This window comes from Falco biarmicus, chromosome 5 (assembly GCF_023638135.1).
Source record: "Falco biarmicus isolate bFalBia1 chromosome 5, bFalBia1.pri, whole genome shotgun sequence".
Lineage (NCBI taxonomy): Eukaryota > Metazoa > Chordata > Aves > Falconiformes > Falconidae > Falco > Falco biarmicus.
Window position 1 is genome coordinate 38,398,914 of NC_079292.1, and position 22,649 is coordinate 38,421,562.

General features: G+C 36.5%; 1 protein-coding gene across 3 annotated transcripts in view; it reads right to left on the reverse strand.

Moving 5' to 3' along the window:
- MON2 (MON2 homolog, regulator of endosome-to-Golgi trafficking) overlaps positions 1-22,649 on the reverse strand; it is a 73,906-nt gene that overhangs the window by 24,893 nt on the left and 26,364 nt on the right. For all 3 annotated transcript variants that reach the window (XR_008822027.1, XM_056339957.1, XM_056339956.1), the window contains exons 8-25: positions 22,086-22,280; positions 21,225-21,349; positions 20,698-20,837; positions 18,031-18,184; positions 15,166-15,398; positions 13,829-13,910; positions 12,943-13,124; positions 11,606-11,718; positions 10,893-10,997; positions 10,556-10,636; positions 10,397-10,470; positions 10,233-10,323; positions 8,833-8,934; positions 6,538-6,648; positions 5,558-5,733; positions 2,183-2,345; positions 1,376-1,669; positions 412-610 (exon numbers count right to left, since the gene is read on the reverse strand). Coding sequence is in view for 2 of the 3 variants with exons in the window: in XM_056339957.1 (XP_056195932.1) it covers positions 412-610; positions 1,376-1,669; positions 2,183-2,345; positions 5,558-5,733; positions 6,538-6,648; positions 8,833-8,934; positions 10,233-10,323; positions 10,397-10,470; positions 10,556-10,636; positions 10,893-10,997; positions 11,606-11,718; positions 12,943-13,124; positions 13,829-13,910; positions 15,166-15,398; positions 18,031-18,184; positions 20,698-20,837; positions 21,225-21,349; positions 22,086-22,280 (2,620 nt within the window). In the remaining variant the exon portion in view is untranslated. The remainder of the gene's footprint in view (positions 1-411; positions 611-1,375; positions 1,670-2,182; positions 2,346-5,557; positions 5,734-6,537; positions 6,649-8,832; positions 8,935-10,232; positions 10,324-10,396; positions 10,471-10,555; positions 10,637-10,892; positions 10,998-11,605; positions 11,719-12,942; positions 13,125-13,828; positions 13,911-15,165; positions 15,399-18,030; positions 18,185-20,697; positions 20,838-21,224; positions 21,350-22,085; positions 22,281-22,649) is intronic.

Genomic DNA, 22,649 nt, shown 5'->3' on the forward strand with positions numbered 1-22,649 from the left:
TGCTAAACTTGACACACTGATGCTACAGAAGAGTTCCAGGCAAGTACTGCGTAACCTTAGAAAGACAAGAGGAAAAATATGTTCTGACAACCAAAAGAACAGAGAAATTATTATTGTTATCAGGCTACCAGAAATTAAAGCTATTTGGCACCTAGAATTGTGACTAGTGAGATTTAATTTCAAGTACTGTCATAGAGAAGAAGAAACTGGTACTTATAACTTTTGGCCCCAAGGAACACGAATTAAAAACTCTGTAATTTTCATCACACTTACGGCGAGACACAACAGAACACATTTTTAAGCTAAGATTCTTGCCCAGTACTTTCACTGAAAAAAAATAAATAATACAAAAGCAGAAAGTTTATTACTGTATCTTTCAATAACTGTTTAAAGTTATTGTATAAACTTTACCTAAAGGCTGCAGTAAGTATCTCCTGGTGTTAAATATTCTTGCAACTCCAGCCAGTGTTAATACCCATGTCTCAGCCCACTGTTTCTCAGCTGTATCCCTTGAATGATGGATGAGAATATTGCCTCCTCCTGATTCAATCTTCTCTTTGTCAGCTGTGGTGGAAGATTCTCGAACCCTATCCAACAGGTGAAATAAAACCTGTAATAGTCAGAAAAAGAGGAAAAAAGCAACTTTTCAAATAACATAGTTGTATTTATGGTAAAATAGCAAAACATAGTAATTTTTTCCATTGTCCTTTCTGTCACTGTGTCTTCTTGAGAATTCTCTTATTCTAAACAGTCCCTGCAACAGGTGAGAGTAAGGATCAGTCAACGGTTGTTTACTTGAGAAGGGTTAGAAACAGCATGATCAAAACCACTGAGGGCAGTGTTACCACTAACAGAAGTTAGCAAACCAGTGGATGTCTGATACCTCAACAGATACAACTTGCAGACTCAACTACAGCCTGATTCTTCCGTAAGGTATAACCCAACATGACTGTGATTTAGAACAGGGTATTTGACAGATCCTCTCAAAAAGAGCCAAAACAGAGCACAAAGCAACAACAGATCAATAATAATATCAGATCAGTCCAATCATATGACCCTCAAACGTCTCTATACTTTTGCACAAAGAAACGAGTCATTCATTCTTATAGGAAGGGAACAGCCTTTTTATCCAACTCCTGAGTAAGAAAGAACTCATGAAGATACAAAAATCACATTTCATAAGAGGCTTTAAGGGCCAGAGAAGAGACAGTGTAAAAAACCACCCACAAAACCTAAGAAATCAGACTTCTGCCACCATATGTTATCTTTAAAAAGTCTTAATAAACTAGCTAATTGATATTAAAATAGCATGTCAATGGTTATTAAAATATGAATGCAATTTAAAAAATATTCAGTGAAAGTTTACACATCATACCTTCCATATTACTGTGTGCCATGTTGAATGTTGCAACAAAGTTCCATGAGCACCAATAGTAGAAAACAATGTCTGCCCAGCGCTTTTTCTAACTGCAGGTCGGGGATCCACACACAGCTCTCCAAGTTTGGCATACAGGCATAACCAAAGACAGTCAAACGGTGATGCAGGATGAAAAGGTCTATTCAGCATCACTCCCTTTTCTTCTGCCTGTTTCTGCAACACTGCTTCTTCTTTGTTTAGCTCCTTTTCAATTATTTCACCTCTTTGGAAAAAATAATCTGAAATATTCCACTACAAAATAAATAAGACATATGCTGTTGTACAATAAAAATATTACAATGCTCTTAATGATCATGAAATAAACTGTTTCTCATTTTCACATTTAAAAGCATTTTGCAAAGTACATCAAGATATTAATTTCTCTGTACTGATGGAAGACAGTCAGCACATAAGTACTGTGAGATGCAGAAAGTACTTTTCTTAGCCTCAGCTTTCATGCCCCAGTCATACATGAAGTACTAGAAAGGGAAAACGTATATTAAAAATAAGACAGCGATGAATGTGCTTACAACACAGTACTATTTCTTTAACCCTGGAGTCATGTAGATTAAAGATAAATTGTGCCTACTCAATTTACATATGATTCCGAACTCCAGCATAGGAGTTCAGTAAGAACTCAAAAAATAGGTTTTGCTTTCATCTGTAGAATTGACTACAGATAAATTTTCATTTAAGAAAAAAAAAAAAAGAAAAAAAAAAGAAAAAGCCAGAAGCAGCATCATTGTAGGTTAATATAAAACTCACCAACAAACCAATTGAAGTTAAGCTAATATTTAGCTCTTGATTGTGAAGTCCAAAGCTTCCTGCAACTTCAACAACTATCTGTAGACAAGTACATGGCATTGTTGGAAGAAAGTCTGTCACAACCAACTGAAGACACTGGAATGCAGTCCGTATTAAGGACTCTCTTAAAAAAACAAAACAAAAACAACACACACACACACACACTCATTTCAAATTTCTTCAAAAGCACAGCAACTTTTTGAATATGATACAACAGGAGATAGCATTATTAAAAAAAAAAGAAAAAAATCCACTTAATATTTTGACATTAATGTGCAACAATGCAAATGTTTCAAAGGGTTTTTTGAGATATAACATTAAGTTCAAGCTTCCAATTCTGATGTATTTTAGACTGTTAATTAGCTAGTGAAGTCGAAGTTTAGACTCTCCCGTGGTCCTCAGCTAGTTTTTTATAAAGTGAAATCCACTTCTCTGTTCTAGAGTTCTGGGACTTGTTAGTTCAAATGTGTCAGCTAAAACATTCTAAAAAAGCAACAATGGAAAAAACAAAGCTTAAGTTTAAGCATTATAATCTTAGCTGTTCTGAACAATTTTTTGTATCAGCAGTTACAAATTACTCAAAGTATGCCAAACAGGTTGGCAAAATGCATTTTTATATATTAGGAAACATTCATGCTAATGTAATGGTAGTCATAGTTGCTTCAATACTACATTATGTTAGACAAATTCTTTTCAAAATATCTGCCATTAAATAGATCTTTAATAAATACTTTGCCTTCAGAACCAAATTCTTAATACAAACATTAAAAAAAATTAGCATAGAAAAGGTTTATAAAAAGGAGCTCTCAGAAGCAGCACAGTCATCTAAAACAAAAACCTTGTTTAGTGAGACACAAAATGAAGGAACCAAAAGGATTGGTGGACTCTAGATTACACAAAATAGGGAAGATGCATTTCAATTTCACTAAAGAGTAGGTTTTTTTCATGCTTAATATTCAACATACGAAATAAAAAATTCAGAAAGTTTGTGATACAGAAACTTAGCGTCCTTCAGAATACATATCGCAGGGAAAAAATCAGAATACAGATGTGTCAGTTACATATTTCAGAATTCTAAATAAAATAGTAATTTTTTCAATTAATTCAAAACGAAAATCATAGGTGGGCCATTTCCACTGTATCGTAACAGCCAACGTGATATGGGAGAAGCCAGAGGAATGCACAAGAAACTTCACATGGACCATAATGGTAAAACTAGTAATTCTCTAACACGATGCATACTGCAGAGAGACACCCATCCTACCACATAAGATCAAAGGATTTATCACTGCTTTATACTCATGGAGGAAACGCTTATACACCACCTTCTCTCATATTCATTACAGGAGTCTATAAAGTGAAACTGCAGTTCCCCCTCCACTACAAAGTTCCAGAGGTATGTGACCTTCAAGGACTCCCAAGAGAGAAAGAAGGCAGGAAATGGAAGTACAGTTATACTACATTTTGAAGAGCTGAGTTAATGGGAAAGTAAACTCTCTTTCCAATCTTCAAATGCAAGGCTGCTAGAACAAATTTAAAACCGTTCATTTCCCAATTTATGTCCCACACTACTATGTGTTTGGAGGAAGGTTTCAAAGTCCTTCATGCAAACGGCAACAGCAATACAGCTCTTCAAAAGGTAAAACTGTCCTTGATGTTATAGGTGGCATGGAAAGGTAAACACAAATGCGAGAAACTTAAGCTTAGCTTGAAAACTTAAGATCAGGGTTTATCTATCCTTAAAATAAAAAGGGGCATCCCGTTGAAAAAATCTTCAAAATCAGACTTCCTTTTGTTTGGCAGGCTAGTACCACACCATCAAGAAGTGACCAATGTTATCACTGGCTCTCAAATAGCATCTTCTGTATTTATAGCAGCTTTGCAAGTTCTCCTAGAAGGTAAAAGGATTTCTGTCCTGGAATCCAGGATTTTCACTGACCAGAGGGAAGACATTTGTGAAGAAAATCTCACGGTTAGTAAGTTTAATAATGAAGTATGATAACAGTGCCCACATCTTGCACTCACAGCTGTAAGTGAGGTAAGAAATTCCGTTGTTTCCCAACAAAAAGGAAGCTTGCTTGATTTTGTTTCCCCCTTCTGTAGTTGATACGATGTGGGCAAACAGTACTACGTAGTTGAAGAGAAGTAGATTATTCTATACGCTTTTTAGGAGGAGATGAAGATATTATACAAGATCTTAGTAACATCTTGAGATACTGGCCAGTGAGGCATGGGTTTAAAATGTAACGGGATCTGAAGACTGTCTTCAGAAGGAATCTGTGTTGGTTCTCATCCATTAACAACAGTGAAAACCAACATGCATGTAGGAACCACAGAACACACCGCACTCACTGTGGGAACAGCAGGTACCAAAGGAAGCACGGTTACCAAAAAGAGGATGTTCACAACCAGGAACGTCAACATCCTTGGGGATTTTGTTGAGTACTACTGCCAGAGCAAACAATGCTGGTACAACACCAAATCCTTCAAGCATTTCAAGGGGCTTTAGGAGGTCTTCGTATGGCCAGAAGCTAAGGTGAGGTGAAAGAGATACGCCAAGGTGAACTGTTCTGATACCAGAGTTATTTGATGACCTATCTTGGTGCTAGTCTTGACTTGCACCAAAGAAGGAATAATGTGGTCTAAATGTATGGGTATGGTTCTTGGTGCTTATAGTTCTAGGGGCAGATGTTCATTTCACTGCTCATTTGAAAAATACTCCTTGCAACTTCACCTCTTGCTTTCCCTTGTGGGCAAGAGAACCAGTCCAGTAACATTCCCTCTCTGTTGGCAACAGTCAGCTGTTAGTCAGTCAAGGGATTCACCCACAGCAAGTAAATAAACTTCCATCCTTGTGCTACCAGTAGCCATTTAGAGAGGAAGGCTTCAACAGAAAAAGAGAGCGTTCAGACGACAACACATACTAGAGACTACCCAAAGATTAAAGAAGAAAAAGAAAGAACAGAGGAACTGTGAGCAACAGCTAAGACAAACAGAATTGTCTGCAAGCACCAGAGCTATGTCCAGCAGCTAGTTAACATCAAATTAATTGGCGCAAGGAGTACTCCTCAGGGTATACTGCATGCTGACCACAGGAGAGCATAGAGTGGAATAATACTGTGGTCTTCTGAAAGATTAATTCAGTAAAATAAAAGTGTGCTACAGGACAAATTAAAAGGTATATTTGCGTTGAATAAAATTGTTCACAGGCTACAAATGACAATGTAAGTTATGGCTATTATCAAAGTGGCTCTTAAAGTAAGAAAAAAAAAAAAGCAGAATTATTTCTATTATTCTTACCTTACATGATTTCTAAATTTCATTTCCACCACTTACCCCTGATCACTTCGGATTGCCCCCATAACTCCAAGCACCAATGGCCAACCAGGTCCTAAGCTGTCACCCTGACTTTGCAAAATCTGTAGCACACACTCCAGCTGCTTGATCCTGATATCAGGATGACTGATGTTTGACAGTTCCTTTAGTGGATTCAATAAAAGCAACTGCAGTCTCTAAAAGTCAACAAAAAAAACATATTAAGGATGCTAAAATTTAACTGAACCTTAATTATTTTTACGTATAGCAAGTGAAAACATACAGTACCAACTGAAGATTTATTAAATGAATTCAGTAACTCATTCATTACATGCTCAAATTCAGTGTCAGACTGGCCTTTCTAAACAACTGTTTTAAAGGATCTCATCAGGAGATCTAAATTTTTTTCTCCTCCTCCCTGACAACCACCCCTCCCCCCAACCTGTCCTCCAGGTCCCTCAGGAAGTAACTACAGCATGCTGCTGTAAAAACCACCATGCAACTTTATGCTCACCCAGCAGGGCTAGACCCAGCTTCCTACTAAAGAGACCTTGAAAAAACTATCCATTGAACGTCAGTAAAATTATGAGAACGTTTTATTAATAATGGATTAAATAGCTGTGATTTAGGAGGTTAGGCAATTTATTTTTTACCTGCCATCACATCACATATATACTTCTAAACATTCTGGAATCGTTTTGCACTCATGAGGGTGATCCATAACTTGTTCTAACAAACGGACATTGTATGCAAGCATCACTACTCTTTGTTACGCATTTGAAAAAGGAAGGAGAGTAGTTCATTAGAATGCATAAGGTGATTCTCAATAGTTACATCTGAACATTACAGCTGTAGGCTTTATAAACTCAATAGTAAAGTTGCTGTATGAATGCCTCTTATTCGTTGAACTGTTGAAAACTTCCTCTAGGGAAGATTTTGATTTCATGTTCATTTTAAGTTCCAGAAAAGGAGGAAAGCAGCTGCTTTTAAACTTACTTTACCTGATTCTGAGATAATGGAGGATCATGGCTGAATGTCAGTCCTGCTTTAATGAGAGAAGTTAAAGCTTCTGCTCCCCATTCTCTCATTCTCGAGTTTGGATGCTGACAGACCTGAAAACACAGCAATATTTTGTTTAAAGTCACTTTTATTTAACCAAGATTTGAATACTAGTAATATAAAAAAATGGATATTTTAATTATATTAGAATGTACATAGGTATTATTTTTATAACAATACAATATATCTATAGATTATAAAATTAGGTTTAATAATAAAAAAATGTTTATCTTTTGGACAGACATACCTTCTGAATAAGGAAGCAATAGGAAGCAGTGAAAGACACAGAAGGAAACATAATGAAAACCACAGCACTTCAAGCCAATATATTTTCCAAAATGAATATATTAACTGCTAATTCAGATAATGATTGATTAAAAAGCACCAAACATCTCTTCAATGAATGCCTGAAACTCTCATATGTATAGTAGCTTAAGGCTAAGTTAAAACTCAGTTTCATCTTTCACGCACTGTTTAGCATGACAGTAGCTAACACAGAAAGTGTCTGCTCTTCTGTATTCTCAAATACAAAAAGTACATAGTGAATGTAGAATAAGCTTTACACTTCATTATTTCAAAAACTTGACAAAACAGTAGTGAACAGTATTTCAAGCTTAAGTTTCAAACGTTTGTCTTCATTTCTCTTTGTCTTCTAGTTATCTAAATCTAATAGTTTTGTTAATTGCTTTTTTTAGAATAGAAAAATGTAAAACATTGTGCAAATCCATTGCATAGATACCTAGTATGAACTGTACTCCCATATATGATACATCACCCTCAAACAAATAAGTCTATGTTTCATTGACCTCTACATAATTATTTCCACCCACCCTGCCAGCCCTAGCTCAGATGGTGTGAGAATCCAGAATCAGTGTCCAAGGCAGGATCATAAGGAAGGCTGATGGTTTTATGGACCATTGCCTTATCAGCCACTAACCAAACTGAAAAGGAGGACAATGAAGTAAAGCTAGCTTCACGTTACAAAATGCAGACAAGAAATAACTACTTTCCTGAATTACTTATATTTTTGCTACCCTATATAAGAAAAAGAGAATTTTAACTACTTCGTGATGCTCTGAATCTGACCAGCTAATCAGTTCCAGAGACAGAGAACAAATTCTTCCCTCAGGTTCTATTTAATTGAATTTGCAGCTGGTGTTTTCTTCTTCTTCCTTACTGTACCTCAGTGACAGGTTTAAAAGGAAATAGGGCAGTACTTTAAAAGAAATTTAAATAGACTGTGTATTTCCTACAAAACAGTGACAAATACCCACAATGGATAGCAGACTGAAACAGACTGCTTACTAGATGAAAACAAAGAGTCCCGAGATGTGGATGGTGAACGTTATTGTCTTGGAAAGGGAAAAAAAAGAGAAGAAAAAGAGATGCCTCTGCTCAAGTCTTTAAACCCCCCAAGTATCCAAATTTCTTCTCCTAGATAAAAGATTATGTGGAGATGATCTCCACAAATAAGGTTAGAGATGTCAAATCCTTAATTTGAAATAATGCACTGGTTCTATGGAAGTGTCTGTTACGTTCTGGAAAATAAGGAAGAAAATCTTTCTCCTTTACCCACTTTAAATCAAGCCCTGTTCTTGTATTTCATTCTTCTACGTATCTTTGCAGAGAATTAAAATACAATTACATTCTATCACTTGTTTTTAGTTTCACATTAAAAATTTAAGATTTTTTTTTCTTGATGGAGCATATAATTCATGTTGAAGTTAAAATACTTAAGAAATTTAAGTAGGATTATGACATCTGTTTTTATATTTGTACAATGTTTTCTTAAAAAAAACATTCAAAACCCTTTGTTAGTAAAACTAATGGCTTAAATCTATCTGGTAAGGACAGAAAACTGTATCTTAAAATATTCCTAGATATTTGTACTATGTGAATCCAAAGTGAAACCCATTTATGTAACCTTAATTAAAAACACATATGAAGTATAATAAATTGATAATTTTAAACACTGCAGTGTTTTAAACATACAAAGACTGACCGCACCATAAAAGACAAAGTCAATAAGATATTAAAATACTGGAATTTAAATACGTTAATTCACTTAAAAATTCAAATTGTGATGCATTCAAGTTGCAAAAAAAGAAGTGCATAAACAAAAACATTTAAATACCGCTCAGATTTTTTTAAAAAAATACACTTCAAAAATGCATTCCCACAATATCTTTATTAATACAAACTAAATTCTAGTATAACTAATAAAAGCAATTAGTTACCTCCAGAAGATGACCGGTCAGAGGTCTCCAAAGAATCTCTATCCTGTGCATGTTGACTAGTCCCGTTTCCAGTAATTTAGCAACAGCAAAAAGCGATGGTTCCTTAATAAAATGGAATTTGAAGACATGACTTTGAGGTAACTCAGATAATGTCAGAGCTTTTTGCTACATTGTAATTAATAAATTAATGTGCAATTAATCTCACTGAAGTACTGTGTTTTGTAGACTGTGAATGCTGTCACAACAGTTTAGGTAGCAGGGCCAGGAAGTTTCCACAGCATCTGCAGTACTTTGTGAGAAGCCACAAGGCAGTAGCAACACCATACCATGAAGAATATTCTTTCGTAATTTCATTCTTTCATAAGTTTTCTCCAAGTTTGACAATAGTCAGAGCACTGGTATTCCTTTCAAAACTCTTCTTTTTACACAGTCCTCCCTCTAACCAGTTTTATAACATATTTTACTAGAAAAATAGCCTTTTTCCCATCACAGCTTTTAAAGCTGAAGTTATATATGAGCAAACAATACAGAATATTTAATTTAAGAATCCCCTTATGTTTTATCTTCCATTGGCTTCATAAATTCCTCGTTCATCAAATACTCTGCAAACATCTGTGATATGCTTCTTAAATTATTTTTTAAAAAATCAACATATAGTCAAAATGACTGTTGCATTGGAATCATTTTCTGTTTCCATTTCTGATGATTCTTTATTCTCATCTTCTACCGATTTTAAATGCAAACTTTGCTTATTTTAATTCATTCTGTGTTACTGCAATTGTCAAATATTATAAAGGATATTTTCTGACATCATTATCTCTAGCACAATAGATCAAGTAAGAATTTTTAGAAACCCTCCTCTGGGATTAGATTATGACAAGGAGAATATATAATCCATTTTATTCAATCGCAGGGTCTTTAACCTTTCAGAGCTAAAGGTTGTTTACTGAGGCTGACAGGAATACTATCATTTTCCCAAGTAAATATGAATTATCAGGGGGTTTTTAATATCTAAATTGTATGGCTTTTTCTTAAGTATATTATAAAAGAAAACTGAAATTAATATGAGCACTCACAGAACATACTGTGCTATTCAAACCCCCTAACTTCTGAAATTACAAGGGCTTTAAAAAGTTTTATCCACCCATAATCTGATTAATGGAAACACATGACATTCCTTAGTTAGCAAAATACATAGCAGGAACACAATGAGAATGTTCAGAGAATTTAGTAACCATATGAACCATTGTAAACAAGACATCCTCTGGTTCCTAATTTGTTTTTTACTCTAGAGTAACAAATGTATTACTGTCTTAATATGAGAAATAGTATAAAGGATAAACATTCAAGTCTTCTGCCTGTTTCACAAAACCATCTAAAAAGAAAATAAAGAACTCTACCTTATTGTTTCCATAGGCCATATCCATGGCTTCCAGAGACAAGGAGCAAAGAGCGTTTATTAAGTGATGTAAAGACACATCATCAAGGTACCTGAAAAATAACAGCTATCAAAACACTGCCAAGTTTGATATATATACATTATTTTAATTATAAGGTTTCTTACTGTGAGCTTTCAAAAAGCCTTGAAAGTATGTTGGATATAACTGGGAGATCAGTCATAACTGCTGTAGTCAGAACCTTGAAAAAGAGACAGAAATGTCTTATCCATTGCAATAAAAATTAGTGCATAATCATTAACGGTAAAATGAACAAGCATGCTTACTGTGCTGGGCCCTTCTACAGCTCTTCCAGGTTTTAACGCACCCCCAACACCAGGCTTCAGTCCCAGAATCCACACAAGATGCTGAAATACAAAAGGATCGTTTTCAGCAGAAAAGCCTTTTCAGGCAGAGAGAAAACTAACATTGTACTTGAGCTGGACCCGGCAGCCTTCCAGCCAAACAGAATTCAAGGGAAATGCTACAGTACTTACTCAAGGCAATTCAAAGTACACCATAAGTAGAATCAAAGCTTATTCTATTGCTCACATGAAAACCTAAAACCAAATTACAGCAAAAAAGCCAGGCATAAAAGCAACGTATAAATATTTCCTGTTTTACCTGAAGAGTAGCCAGGACAAGTTGCCACGACGTACCAAGAACGGCTCCATGGCAGTGAGCTAAGTTGAGTAGTGTCCTCATACACTGTATATTTTTTGAAGTCAGCTAAAAAAAAATAAAAACAAACCACCAAATGACCACACAATTTTTATTATTCTACAATAATAATGTTTCTAGGAAACCTGCACTTTTTTACTAATTAGCTTAAAGATTACATTTTGTTTGCACTGATGCAATATATCTTTTTTAGAGTAGTTCAGTATCTCTCCTTCTCTTAGTCTTATCTTGCTGGGGGTTCGAATACAATTTGGTCGCTGCCCTCTCCTCCCAGTCTCACATCATCACCAAGAACACAAATTCAAGTACTCCCACTATAAGTGCATCTTCTCCACAAAACCAGAGTCTATCTTAAAAAAAAAATAATGTAAGCGAACCTTCACACACAGGCACATAATGGAACTGAGATCTAAGGTTTTTCAGACAGAATGGATGGGAGCTGCTGAGCTAAGTGTCAGATGAAAAACAAGAGTAAGTCTTCCTTACAGCCAGAGAACATTGCTGTCCAGGGCTGTTCCAAATTAAAAGTTTAACACAATATTTCAGATAACCAGTATTTGTAAGAATGCTGTGTATCTGTTGCCTATTTTTGAGAGACAGTGAGATGCAGAAAGAAGCAGTTAAGCAGGCTGAGATCACTTACAAGTTGTACTTACCATTACTGTTCCTTGTGGCTGAAGAGCTAAGGGCTGCCCTACTGCTACAACCTGCTGATGAGATTCGCTTGAGGGACTAATCATCTGAACATTCTGTCCCTGAATGGAATATGCTACAGGAAAATTGAAAAGAAAAAAAATCTAAGTTTAAAATACAGTACTTACTTGTAGTAACAACCACCTTCTGGCAAACACACTCCAGAGAATTTTTGCACAGTACTAGTTATAAGGTAGCTCACTTTGAGACCTTTAGCTGTGTTTAGATTATTATGTCATTGCCTTATGGAGTTAAAGGAGGCAGTAATTACCCTGACTTGCTAACTATTAGGTATGGGTTGCAATACATCGAGACTGGAGTATTTGCACCAAGACACAAGCACTAGACTATGTCTCAACTCAGTCATCTGTGGTAACTGTGTGTAAATGGTATCATTGTGTGCTACAATTGTACTTGTGCATTCAGAAAATGAAGGTGTCATAAATGCTATGTCATGATGTTTTTCCAGTACAGGACTTCAGGACAGCTATTTTGTAACTCACCTGTAAAAAGAAGGGTAACCTACATAAAGTAAGTTCATTGCTTCATTTCCGCAGAAATCCCTGTAGCTCAGTCATGCATATTGCTTCACAGACTTAAGATCTAATAATACACTTGGTTCGTGGGCTGGAGTAAAGGTGCTGGTCCTTGTTCCCACACTAAGGTATTTTTGTTTTATATTAAAAGGTCTAATATTAGATCCACCTGCATAGTCTCTAGGTAGTTACATTTCTCGCTACATAGTAATTAATTTTTAAAATTATAAACAAAGTACATCCTCAACAGGCATATCCTATAAATTACAACATTCTCTCAGGATGTAGGAAGCATCAATTCAACTTGTAAGCTGAACAGAACCCAGAATTTGAGATCTTCCGTTTATGCAGTAAGTACTACCATCACTCAACAATTGTACAGAAGACTGTAGAACACCACAAATGCAGGATGTTTTAGCCAACTCTTAAGTATCCGAGTTGCCCGGAGAGCTTTTCAGAATCTGAATACCTTATTTACATATCCTAACAGATCTTTAGGATGATAGACAGATCGCCTTAGAATATGAACTTCTGACATACACCACGTATTCAGGAAGTTTTAGGTTGACTAGAAAGATACCCAGCAGATGCAGCAAGACTAACCAATTCTGGAAAGCAGGCAGTCTAGGTCTTGTCTGAGGATTCCAACATAATTTAGGACAGCCATATACTACAGTTGTATATCTTTGGAATCACATCCCAAGAAAATTTAGGTTTACAGGACAATACATGGAAACAAAATTAAGGAAAACCTATATACTTACATTTGCTAGACAAAGCTGCAGTTGTGCTGTTTAATACAGTAAGGGCATAGTGAGGAGGCAAGGATCCTTTGCAAATGGCAGTGATAAAGGCATCTCTTGATGTTACAAGACCCAGTCTTCCACAAAGTGCAGCCATAGTCAATTCTGCTTTTAGAATATTTTCAGTGGCAGCTTCATCAGTGCTGAAAGAGTACACATCATTTATCAAGAACTAATCCACAGCACAGAAGCAGGCAGCTAACCAAAAGTGAAAACAATGAGAACAGCTACTTTAAACCTGTCAGCACTATAAATACTGAAGAGCAAGCATAACCAATCAACAAAATACTTCAGAACCACTTCCTGTAAAATTGATCTTCAGTTCTGAATGATTTGGCAAAGAAAACTATGAGGAGATATGTAACATTAATTTTAGAAAATGGCATTTGATAACAACAGATGCTTTGAAAGAGACAATTAAGTTACCAAAGTTATCACCTAGTAAACGGCTTTCCACTTCAGAGACTGCATAGTACTAATGAGTACTGAGACATTATTTAGTCTTTTATCACCAGTAATCAGAAAATGAGTAGAATCACTTCAATGTATTGAAACATTCAAAGTAAAAAGGAATAAAAATAATATAAATCGTTTAAATGCAAGCCAATCTAATTAATTGTGCTATACTGAAGTGCATCAAAAGCTGATGCTAGACTTCTGGAGATCTCTGTATCTCGTACTCAACACAGCCTCACCCTGTCTAGCCACCACTAACCCACAAACTGCTCATGTGCCATGAACAGTGTACACTCATACAACTGTCAATTTGACTGGTATCAAAAGTCAGTTCAAAGTACAGTTGGGAATCTCGTCTTTGAAAAATCAAGAGAAATGAAAGACCTAATACCTGGCATCAAGTAGGAGGGATAAAGCAGCCAGAAGACCACACCAACAAGCATTTACCATTTCTTCCCAGACAGCTCTGCTAACTTGAAAGAAAAACATATATTTGTTTTTAAGCAGAAACACAGTGTTTTACTTAATAGCTTCAATTATATCACAAACAAAATGCTTGCTACTGCATCTTTGAAAGTGTGGGTTTATGTGTACGTTTACACAAACACATATATGTGTACACACAGACACCCTCACATCAATACCATTTAAACAGCTTCCTTTAAAGTAACATCCATAAAGTAAAAAATGTCATCAAGACAATACTTATTCTAAATTACACTCAAAAAAAACCTTAGAAAGGTATATATAACTATTTTTAATATTTGTCTGTAAAAAAAAAAAAGCATTCAGAAGCGCACAGATGTGGGAAAAGAAACTCACTGAAATTTTGCAGTGAAGGAAAAATCCTCCCCCCCGTGGTATGTATAATTCTCCATATTTTATCATTTCTTAATTTAAGGGGTGGGGGTGTGTGGAGAAGGTCTAATAGATTTATAATGTGCCCGCATCCCTTTCCCAGCTCCCTCTTTCCCAGCTCCCTCGCTGCCCCCCGCCCGGCCCCGCCCACCCAGTGTGCCTGCAGCACCACGGAGAGCTCCTCACCGCCGAGCGGCGTCCCCTGTCCCCTGTCCCTGTGCCGCCCGTGCCCCGGTGCAAACCTCAGCGCTACCGTCCCGGCTTCCCGGGACACAAGCCAAAATCACTCTTGAGACACAAATCTTTCTGTATGTTCATATACAGCCTCCTGATATGTTGCACAAATACAAACTTCAGTTCATACTACGTCAGTTTTTAAATAAGTTCTTCCCTAAATACTTCAATCATATTTAAAATCTCTTAATTAAAATGTTTATCTTTTTATCTTGTTACTAGAACTACATTTTTCTTTTAAAATGGTTGTAACTGCCACATTCTTCTCAGCCAGGTTGCCTCTTGTGACCTTGGATCTCAGTGTTAAACAGAATTAAGGACAAGGCACAACAGTAGTTGTGGAGAACAGAATGCCTGTTACCTCCCCCTCACATACCATGTACATACCTGTAGAACAGTATTAATTGACCATAAGGAGTCTATGGCTAAGGTGCTATAGGACAGAGACAGTACATCAAGCATCTTTTTTAGAGACTACCGCTGTTCTGTTACAAAAAAAAACCCCACAAAACAAATTAATTAAAAGATTGTATGTATGATTTAGAAACAATAAATTTCAGCAAAAAAAGCATGAACTACTTTAATCCTGCTTTACGTAAACCCAGTATTTTACACAGTATGTGCATTTTCAAATACCTAGTTCTTTCTCTGATTGGTCAGATACAGACTGCAAGACTTGCTGCTCTGAAGACTGCACCGGTAATGAAGATGTCTCTGTTGTGGTTTGACCGACTGTTTCTGCCTCTCCCAGCTCTCCTTCAATCATGGTAGTGATACCACGGACAAGATCCAGTAAACAGTGAAATGCCACTGACATGGCATAGCCTTCAGGAATCGTAGGTGGCTCTACTTTGTCCAGCATTTCCAAACTAAAAAATTGAAAGCATGACAAGTAAGCATGTAACAGTACCACTGTGATTAGCAACAATAATAAAAAACAAGATTCCAAATGAATGTTAAGTAGAAACAGGCTCCAAACACCATCCTTTAAGATTTATAGCAACTCAAGAAAAAAAACTTGATTAATCAAGTCATTAAGTAAAAAAGTAAATGAATCACTAAATAAAATAGTAAATGAAAGGGTAAAAACTCCAAGTACAGTATTTAGATCTGCAAATAAAGTACTTTAAGAAAATAACATATATAAGCAAACATTACTGAATGAATCATTTTACTTTTATTATTTTACTTAAAGCCACTGCAACAGAACCTACTCAGTACACCACAAGTACATAGGAACAACAGAGGAAATATGTCAGAAAACCATGACAGTGTGAACATAGTTACAACAAATTGAGAACAAGTCAGACGTTCTGTTATTGTTATCTTTGAGTCCATATGACCAGAAAAGCCTGTCATAGCTAGATAATACATGACCAAATATTAATCACCTACATGCACAGGTAAACAATGGAAGTTATTCGTACAAAGAGGAAATGTTGACATGATTCACTGCTGAAAACCATGCAATTAAAACATCACTATATTGGAACTACAGCCTCGCTGCCGCTTTTCTACATAATTTACCTGAAAAGCACATAAAGAACTGTTGCGTTAAAAATCCAATAGGAAACAGATTGTAGCTGCCACAGCTGCAGCATCTACACAAGGAGAGACTGTCTGTTACAAAAACTACCTGATATCCCAGCCACCACTATTTCATCATTTACTCTTAAAAAGGCTAAGCATTCCAGCTACAATATACCAAAGACATTTTTATACTGCAGTGTCACCACTGTTTTCTGCACAAAGGATTTTCCTTCTCCCACATGTGTAACTTTTCAGTTATTACCTCTAATTTCCTGAAGATGGCTGCCTTAGATATCTGGAGGCACAGGCAGTATAGATAAATCAAATGGTCAGCATTTCACCCTCTATCTACAAATAAGTGTGAGTATATATATGATTGTGATTAAAATTATTAATGGGTTTTATAGTTACAATGTACTTGTGAGGTAGAGGTCGTGTACCCTTACTTTCACAGATGGGAGAGCAAACCACTGAAAAATGAAGTGAGTTGTTTATTTACATGGGAATGGCCATGAAAAATAGTCTTTGTCTATTCCTCTTAAAAACACTTCCTCATGTAAAGTGGAAGACACAGTGGTCTGGGAAGAGACAAGCCCACACTGACAAAAAGATCTCTGCTAGCTCTGTTCATTATTCATATCTCCAATTAAAACATTGTGTAAAAGTATAAGATGTGGCCATTGTATGAAAATCTAACGGCAGCAGTAGGAGCAAATCAATGCTAGGATGTGACCCAAATCTACAGGTACAGTTAGTCATCTCCTTACATGCAGGGACTACAGACAAAAGTACAAGATAGAAGAAAAACTGCTGACAAGACATATGAGCAACTATTCCGTAATCTTACACCGAAGAAAAGAATGCAAGAACTACTCAGAGGGAATAATGTAGTCACTGGACAGATCCAAAGGTAAGACACAAGTGAGTTAAGAGCAGCACAGGAGACTATGATGGTGGCTGCTATGTTCTTGAGCCAGTTAAGAACAGAAAGTAAAAAAAAAAAAGAAAAGCAGGAGGTTGTTGTAGCTGGCCAAAGCAGGAACTAGCTTTCACCCACTTTTGTACGAAATTTGCATTTCCTGAGGACCCTCAGGTAACCTGAAATAACATTCACGGCCACTGCTAGAACAAAAGTCAAGTCAACACACACATGTTTAACTATTGAAATCTGAGGATGAATTTGTCCTTCTGCATCTCAAAGGCAGATAAAGGAGTTTCTACCTTAAAGAAGTAGTGAGATCCAGGTGATTTGCTGATTTTACTGAGTATTAGTATGCTAAAATTTCATGGGCGGTACAAATAATTTCCCATTTGGAAGCAACTGACCCACAACGGTTATGACTGATATGAAAAAAGCTTCCACGATTTTGAAAGTAACATAGCATTCACAGCTTTAAACTGAGAACACGATCTCCATTATACAAAGTCATGACAAAATAACTGGTCATTCTAAGAAGCATTCACAGTCTAACCTTCCTATATAGGTCAATACATTGTTTGGAATGACAACCTGGCCAGCATCTACCACAATATCCTGTTCAATAAAAACTGTAAATACAGTAAAGCTGGTGTAAGAAAGCTATTTGTCACTCCCACTGATGTCTCATTTGCTTAATGCCCCTATTATCTGCCATTATACAATCCAGCAAAAGATACTGTAAAACAGTTACATACTGTAGAGTGAGGCCCAAAACTGAAGAGTAAATACAGCTCAGTATGGCAGAAAAAAAGCCCAACAGATGCTAAAGCCATAGGAGACATCTGGATCAGAATCCAGAGCATTCAGACAAAACAGCAAAAAATCAGAACACCTCATGGCACTGACAAAAATAAAATCCATAATATACCTGAATGCCAGTGAAATGAAGACCTCAATATTCAGTAATAAAAAAATAAATATATCCTTAAACCATCAAGCTGGAAATAACAAATATTTGTTATATACAGTTTCAAAAAGATAGAGGTACTTACTAGGTAGCTTTAGCACTGCCTTGTACTGTTACATTCAGGATGGGTATCCAAGTGCCTCTGTACTCAAAGGCAGGTAATACACTTGCACCTCCTCCCATTCCAAGCACTCCTGGGTTAGTTTGTGCTGAGCCAGTATTCCCAGATGCATTGCCTCCTGTTGAGAAAAACAAAGTTATAAAATTAACCGTTCTAATTTTAGCGATCAGCAAACATCCTTTTTCTACATTTAATTTTCAAGATGAGATACCAGGATTAATCTGAGACATGCTGCTCGCTAATAAAAGCCACCACCAACACAAAAAAACTATTTTTGAGCTCCCTCTGCTGTCTAAAACACGATGTGTAAAGTAATTATTTTGAAAGGCACAGTTGGTAGATGCCTACTGCTGTATTTTCAGTCAGAATGAAATGGTTTTGTGAAAAGTATAGTAGCTTTCATTACATTCTGTGGACGAACTAAACTCCAATGGTCTCAATAAAACAATACATATATTAGTGAAGAACCAGACAGATATTTCAAAGTTAATTTGAATATTTGCATCTAGAACTCAGTAGTAGGAAAAAGAGGTCAGTCAATACAATCCCAAGCACAAATACAGGCTGAGTGGAGAATGGATTGAAAGCAGCCCTGAGGAGGTGGTCTTGGAAGTGTTGGAAGACAAGAAGCTCAACATGGCCCGGCAGTATACATTTTCAGCCCAGAAAATCAACCATATCCTGGACTGCATCAAAAAAAACTTGATCAGCAGGTCAAGGGAGGTGATTCTCCCTCTGTACTCCACTCTCATGAGACCCCACCTGCAGTGCTGCATTCAGCTCTGGAGCCCCCAGGAAGGACATGGACCTGTTGAAGTGAGTCCAGAGGAGGGCCACAAGGATGATCAGAGGGCTGGAGCACCTCTCCTCTGAAGACAGGCTGAGAGAGTTGGGGTTTTTCAGCCTGCAGAACAGAGGGCTCCCGGGAGACCTTACAGCAGCTTTGAGGTACCTAAAGGGGGCCTACAGGAGAGCTCGAGAGGGACATTTTACAAGGGCATGTTGTGGTGGGACAAGGGGCAATGGCTTTTAACTAAAAGAGGGAAGATTTAGATTAGATATTAGGAAGAAATTCTTGACTGCGAGGGTGGTGAGGCACTGGAACAGGTTGCCCAGAGAAGCTGTGGATGCCCCATCCCTGGAAGTGTTCAAGGCCAGGCTGGATGAGGCTTTGAGCAACCTGGTCTAGTGGAAGGTGTCCCTGCCCATGGCAGGGGGGTTGGAACTAGATATTTTTTAAGGTCCCTTCCAACCCAACGTGTTCTATGATAAGACAGCCTGCTACAACACAAATTTCATTATAATCAGAAGACTACATTAGAAAAGTAGGTTGCACTGAGCTGCTCTTTGCATGTTAGACATGGCCACAAGAAGAAAAAGAGGCAAACAGAGACATGCCTGAGAGACATCAGAAACACTTGGGTGGAAAGAGTAAGTGAAAAGCTAAAGAAGAAAACAGACTGGAACAATAAGCCAGAGAAACAGTAACAGCACTAAGGGTATGACCCTACTGTGCTGCTGTTTCATGAAGGCAAAATTTAAGTTTTCAGGAGAATATTTTAGAATAGCTTCTCATATGTGCGTGTTACATGATGAAATGTGCTTTTCTGATTTACCCTTAACTGGATTAAACTAACCCAGAAATAATATTAATAAACATGTTCTATCAGCTTCTGTACAGACAGCTATTAAACAATAGCCATTGACACAAATTTCTTCACGTTACCAATGCTAACACCAACTTGGAATGCAGACTTCATGACTGAACCCTGGAAGGTGTGAGTTTAAAACCAGACTTTTTCATGTTTATTAATTTAATAGTAGATATGATAGATAATTATACTTTGATTCTCGGTTTATTATCTCTTAAGAAGGCATGTCAAAAGACATCCTTAGAAATTATTTTTACATTGTTGCTGAGGCATCTGTATCTAGAACCACAGGGAGAAACAGACTCTTAACTTGGATGTAAACACTTGCAAAGTTATTGACAAGAGGACAATTTCTTCTTATAAAAATAAAAATACACCGAGTAAAATACCAAACCCTGGCTGCAAGAAAAGACAATCAAGTTTAGTTTCAGTAAGTGACTGTTTTCAGCTTACAGAAAAAGGAAAGATCATCTGAAAAACACAGACCTATCTTTCTACCTCTTGGCTTCCTCAGTCCCATTTTGTCCCTGGACATCCAGAAGAATTAGCGACTGCCTCCCAGGAGGAAGCAAACACACACTGTCTTACTACTTAAATTGCACACTGCCAAAAATGACATCCCCACACAAGGAGACAGAAAGCAGACAAATGTGTTACAGTCAGAAATGAGAAAAAATTCCCTCAGAATTTCTCTCAGAAAAGTTGTGAGCCAAGAAGCTTGGTTGCTCTTGAAGCAGATACTAATGCAGGAGCACTGCTCTGCTGACTGGGGGCTACATCTTCCCTGCAATACAGGTAGATAAAATCACCTGTTGTACCAGACCTGAAAACACCAGTTTGTCTCAAACTAGCTTTTCACTTCAGTGAACACAAAAGTAAAGAACTGTCACAATCCAAATGTATATACTGAATCAAATCAGAATTTATTATTACAAGAAAATCCTGGGTAACTAAAATCATAGTATGGACAAGGTTTTACCAGTTTGGTTTGGTGTCATTGATGTGTTCCCTGTGCTTGGTACAAGAAATAATGACTGGATGAAGGATCCCAGTGCATTCACAATATCACGGAAAACTTTAGTGGAATGTTGCTTCATATCATACGATTGACAAAAGGACCTGGAAAGTATTTTATAAAATATAATAAATATTTGACAAATAAGGGACTAAAAGATTATTTTAACAGCAACTCCCCTGCCCCTCCCTCCAAACTGCAGACTAAAAACACACTTCAACTGCAAATATTTACATTAATAATAATATTTAGTTTTAGGTAAATTTTCCTTTGACACTGGTTAAGAGAGGGTTTGGAATACTCAAATAACTATAATTCATCCCCTCTAGGATAATAATCATTGCCTAATGCTTTATAAAAAATTATCTTGAACAGTTTACTACATTTAAGTTTCTACATAATTTTAGAATTTACAATGTTTATTTTCACCAGAGAAAAAAATAAAAAATTTTTAAATTTTACGTAAAAGTGAAATACAATATATTTAATACCTTAATAGCTGAGGCTGCACACAAAGCCTATGAATAGATTCTACTGCAACAGCTCTTAGCCACTGTGGTTTGTCTGCATCCAGAAACTTAACCAGCAACGACAGGAAGATTTCACATTCTGTTACCTGAAAGATACAGTTCATAGCCATTCATTTAAAAGAAGGCAGCTCCTACAAAACACTTTTTCCAAAAAACTTCTGTTTCATCTTAGGAGTCCCATCCCAGGAAGTTTTGTACAGGATCTAGAAAACCCCTTCAAGAAGCATTTACTCAAAATCACATAAAAAGCATACCTAATAATCATAATATTTTTGCCAAGCTAACATCATATATGCAATTGTATTGAAGGAGTTAAATTCCTCAAAGACATTGCATTAAAGTTCTTACATGTGCTACAGTAAACAAATGAAACAGAAAAATATCTTCTTTAGCAAGTATGTAAAATTTGAGAGGCAAGAACAGCTGAACATGGGGGGGGCGGTTATGCACATTCTGTCAACAGCTTTAGCAACACAAGTCAAAAGTCTCTTAGCAAGTATTAACAAGGCATAGCAATTAACGTTAAAGCCAGGGAATCAACCTAAGAAGTTCAGAAGGTCCCCAAAACCTTAACTGAAAGGCAGTTAGATACAGAAAGGACAACAGCTAATTTACTCTGACAATTTATACAAGTCCATATTTAATAAAATTATACATGTAGAATACACATAAACACAAACACATTTAAGAGGAAAAGAATATTTAGACTTTTCTTCCCTCAATATATGTCAACAGTTCCCAAGAACTAATTGTTACTGACCACAGTACTGGATATACATAGAAAAACACAATTACATAAAGAAAATTTGAACATATTCTTACCAGCAAACTGTAGAACTGCTTAATCAAAACAGAAACAACCCTCAGCAAACGCATACAGATGGGGAAGTATGGTTTTTCCACTGGTGCTGGGGAAGATGATGTGCTCGAACCTTGCCTGAATTTGATATTTGGGGAGAAGAGCTTTATAACAAGTGGGCATACCCTTTCTTTAAGAAGAAAACTGAATTCCTGATGCTGAAAAAGAACACAGAACAAATTATAAGCAGATCTTCTTTAATTGCTACCATTAACTCTCATTATACATCTTATTTACATTTACTGTTATGATCAAGCATTCTGAAGTCATGTAAATCTTGGTATAAATTAGATGCTCAGGAAATTAAAAGGAAGAACAGCCAACATCATTGCAAAGCTACCAAAAAGCATGATGAAATGACATGGTTGGGTTCATACCATACACTCCTCTTCTTGTACTTTGCAAATTGAAATAGGCTACTAATACATCATTTATTGTATATTAAACTTTCTAATTTAGCTGCTGTCTGCTAAAATGTGTTACTGTATGATCATGGTGCATTTATATGCAGTAGATGCACACAATTC